Raw genomic sequence first — 3585 nt, 5'->3', positions numbered from 1 at the left:
CCAGGCCACTGGGAAACTGGGACTTCACCTAAACAGGCACTCACGGCCCCATCTCCATTCAACTGCCCCCCCCCTTCTGGCAAAGGAGAGCAGCCACCGAGTCTCTTTGGATCACAGGAAATAAATCAAAGAGGACGCTGGATGGGGTAGAGGTGAGACTTAGTGGGAAAAATTAAACACACAGAACAAACGAGCTTCCCCACCCGGAATCTCACCTTCCAGTTCATTTGGTTTTCATGTCTCAGTTCAAGTGTGTAGGGTTGGGTCAGTGGTAATAATGGTGGTGCTCTTTTTTTCTCTTCCATAAGGGGGAATAAAGCTGCAGAATACGGCTCCCTGGAGTTAAATTTCTAAAGAATATTTTATTTGCTTTTGTTTTGTTTTGATTTAGTTTGTCTTTATTTAGCTTCTGGTGGGTGGTAGGTTTGTTTTTGTACATAGTTCCTTGGTCCCCAGGAGATTATGATAAATGTCTCTGGTCCAAAACAGTTCATTTCCCTACTCTTCCCAAGCCTCCCCCTACCCTAGCCCCCAGATCCATCCTGGTCCTCAAAACCCGTCCTCCAGTCTCCGCTTTCCTTCCCCCACTCCCTACTCAGCCAAATTCCCCCTCTTCTCCCTGCCAACCTCTCCAGTGTCCAAACCCAGCACCCTTGTTCTCTAGGCTGAGGGAGGGTAGGGCCGGGAGAGCAGAAGGGGCATGAAGGAGAGCACGAGAGGAGGGATTCTCCAGTGCAAGCAGGATAGGATGTTCCACACCCGGGGGACGCGGGCACGGGAAAAGCCCCCGCGAGGCCCCTCCAGCTCCCGCTCTGCCCCACCGGCGCTCCCAGCCTCCTCAGTAAGTGGCGGAGAATTTCATCCGCTTCTGCTTCTGTCTCTGGTTACAAAACCACACCCGCACCACGTTCTTTTTGAGGTCCAGTTTCTCTGCGATGGCCGCGATCTTCTCGGACGAGGGCCGAGGCTGCACCGCGAAGTAGGCCTCGAGGGAGCGCTTCTCCGGCGCGGCGATGGAAGTCCGCTTGCGCTTCTTCTCTCCGCCGTTGAAGAGCTCGGGCTTGTTCATTTTCTCGCGCTGCGCGCCCTCGGCCTCCTCCAGCCACGCCTGCAGGATGGGCTTGAGCGCGATCATGTTGTTGTGCGAAAGCGTGAGCGACTCGAACCTGCAGATGGTGCTCTGGCTGAGCGAGCCCACGCCCGGGATCTTGAGGTTGGCCAGCGCCGAGCCCACGTCGGCCTGCGTCACGCCCAGCTTGATGCGCCGCTGCTTGAAGCGCTCGGCAAACGCCTCGAGCTCGCGAGGGTCCGTGTCCGAGTCGCAGATGGACGCCAGGCCGGCCGCGCCCACCACCGCGGCCGCCGCCGACGCCGCCGCCACCTGCCCGGCCGCCGCCGCCGCTGCCGCCGCCGCCGCGCCGTGGTGCGCCGCCGCCGCCACCAGCCCCGGGTGCGGCAGCCCCGACGGCATGTTCATGGCGGCCGCGGCCGCTGGGTGCGACAGGTGGCCCAGGCCGTGCATGTGCGGGTGCGGGTGCGCGGAGCCTCCCAGCAGCCCGCCGCCGGGCCCGCCGCCCCCGCCCCCCGGGCCGCCGCCTCCGCCGCCGCCCGGGCCGCCGCCGCCCGGGCCGCCGCCGCCCCCGGGGCCGCCGCCTCCCGGGCCGTCGTGGGCACCGCCGCCACCGCCCGCTGCGCCCGCGCCGCTGGCCCCGGCCATGAGCGCCAGCGAGGGGGAGGAGATGTGGTCCAGCAGGTCGCCGGGCTCGAGCGCCTGGTGGTGGTGGTGGTGGTGGTGGTGGTGCGCCAGCGGGACGGTGGACGTGGACGTGCAGGGCACGCTGTTCATCGTGTGGTACGTGGCGTCCGGCTTGAACGGGTGGCTCTTGCCCTGGGACACGGCGATGTCCACGGCCGCCAGCGCCTCGGCCCGCGCCAGCAGCGTTTCGTCTAGGCTGGCGAAGAGGTTGCTCTGCAGCTGCAGGCGACACAAACCAAACCAAAAAGACCACACAACCAAAAAAGCAAAATGCAAAACAAAACAAAACCACACACAAGCCGGAAAGTACAACAAGCAAAGAACGAACACAAAGCAACCAAAATAACAACAACGGGGGTGGGGGTGGTGAGGACGGGAAAGCCCGGACGGGGACACGTTGGGGATGAGACGGGGGACGGGGACACGTTGGGGATGAGACGGGGGACGGGGAGAAGGACCGGGAGTGTGGAAGGCGGACAGACGGAGAGAGAGGGGAACATGGAGCACAATCCGGGAAAGGGAGTGAGAGACGGAAACGGGGAGGGAGGGAAGAAGAAGAAATGGAAATATAACTCGTAGCCTGGGACCCGTGTCGCGGACCGAACACGCTGAGATTGCCTTTCCGAGGCGTGAAATTAACAGAGAAAGTGGAGCAAAGTCGGAAGTCATGGCTCCACCGCTCCCCACTCTAATCGCAGGCGCTCGACACGGAAGCACGGGCGACAGGAACAGGACAGTAAGCGCCACTATACACACTGCGCCAAGCAGCGGGACTCCTCTAAACCCCTGCCTGCAACCCCGTGCCGGGACCTGTGCACACCGGCGCCCCACATGCAGCGCCTCGGAGACGGGAGGGGCGGGCGCGCGGGCCGGGACCGCGGGCGTGGGGGGCTTACCGGCGGCGTGGGCAGGCAGGCCCGCCGGATGGCCTCGGAGCTGGAGTGCAGCGACGGGTACTTGTGCTCAGGGAGGGTGGGATGCATGGCAAAGTGAGGCTGCTTGCTGTTCATGGACATCATCTTGACGGTCTGGCATGTAAATCCACAAACACTCCGAAAGTCCGCGGAAAGTGCGCACGCCGGCTCCCCCGGCCTCCCTTCCGAGGCTGCAGCCGCGGCAGCTGGCGGCGCGGAGGCGGCGGCCGCACTGGGGGCTGCTGCTGCTCCTGCTGCCGCCGCAGCCGCCCGGCGCTTCCTGTGACCGCGCAGAGCGCCGCGCACCGGCCTTGCGATCCCACTTCTCCAAGAGCTCTAGCCCAGCGCGCGGACGGGATGAACTCCTCTTACACCTGAGCCCCACTTCTCGCGGCCGGCCCGGGGAGCTCTCGCGAGAGCTCGTGGGCCAGCCACGCTGACAGGCATCAGCTGTCTGGTCTGTCTGACGCGCGCTCTCCCACTTGGCGTCGCCGTGCGACTGCGCGCGCGCGCGCTCGCCAGGCAGCGACCGACGCGTGGGAGCCGTTCTTATAGTGACCACCAGCAAGGACAGCGCAGGTGATGCACCTGTAGCTGCGGGGCATGCGCGGTGCTCGCCTCACCTTTCCCACCGGGGTTCTGGCAAGATCAAAAGGGCCAGCTATTGTCTGAGGGTAGGCAGCTTTTAAGTAGAGAAAGGCCAGACGTTCGCACGCAGCTCTGTGGTTACCCCTCTTCTCCCACTCCCGCCCCAGCTCAAACCCTGAATATATTCGCATTATTTAGGCACACCTCCTTTCCAGGATGTCTAACAAGCTGTTATATAATGTATACAGCTGGGCATTTGTATGTTAAATTATGCCCGCGCATTCCTCTGTATACAGTATAAATAACAACACAGAAATGCAGAAGGTG

At 62.7% G+C, this 3585-nt stretch overlaps 1 protein-coding gene across 1 annotated transcript; it reads right to left on the bottom strand.

Moving 5' to 3' along the window:
- Positions 1–740: 740 nt before the first annotated feature.
- POU4F1 (POU class 4 homeobox 1) lies at positions 741–3049 on the bottom strand. The gene is made up of 2 exons (XM_066237222.1): positions 2653–3049; positions 741–1975 (listed from the first exon to the last, which is right to left on the bottom strand). The coding sequence occupies exons 1-2, from the start codon at positions 2773–2775 to the stop codon at positions 839–841; spliced, it is 1260 nt and encodes a 419-aa protein (XP_066093319.1). The 5' UTR covers positions 2776–3049; the 3' UTR covers positions 741–838.
- Positions 3050–3585: the final 536 nt, after the last annotated feature.

This window comes from Saccopteryx bilineata, chromosome 6, assembly GCF_036850765.1.
Source record: "Saccopteryx bilineata isolate mSacBil1 chromosome 6, mSacBil1_pri_phased_curated, whole genome shotgun sequence".
Classification (NCBI taxonomy): domain Eukaryota; kingdom Metazoa; phylum Chordata; class Mammalia; order Chiroptera; family Emballonuridae; genus Saccopteryx; species Saccopteryx bilineata.
The sequence above is the reverse complement of the archived record's forward strand: the minus strand, read 5'-3'. Positions and strand labels throughout refer to the sequence as shown.

Excerpts from the sequence above, each read along its gene's own strand:
- POU4F1 (XM_066237222.1), bottom strand. The coding sequence starts at position 2,775 with ATGATGTCCATGAACAGCAAGCAGCCTCACTTTGCCATGCATCCCACC. Across the intron at positions 1,976-2,652 it reads CCTGCCTGCCCACGCCGCCG|CTGCAGAGCAACCTCTTCGC; the intron begins GTAAGCCCCCCA and ends TGTCGCCTGCAG.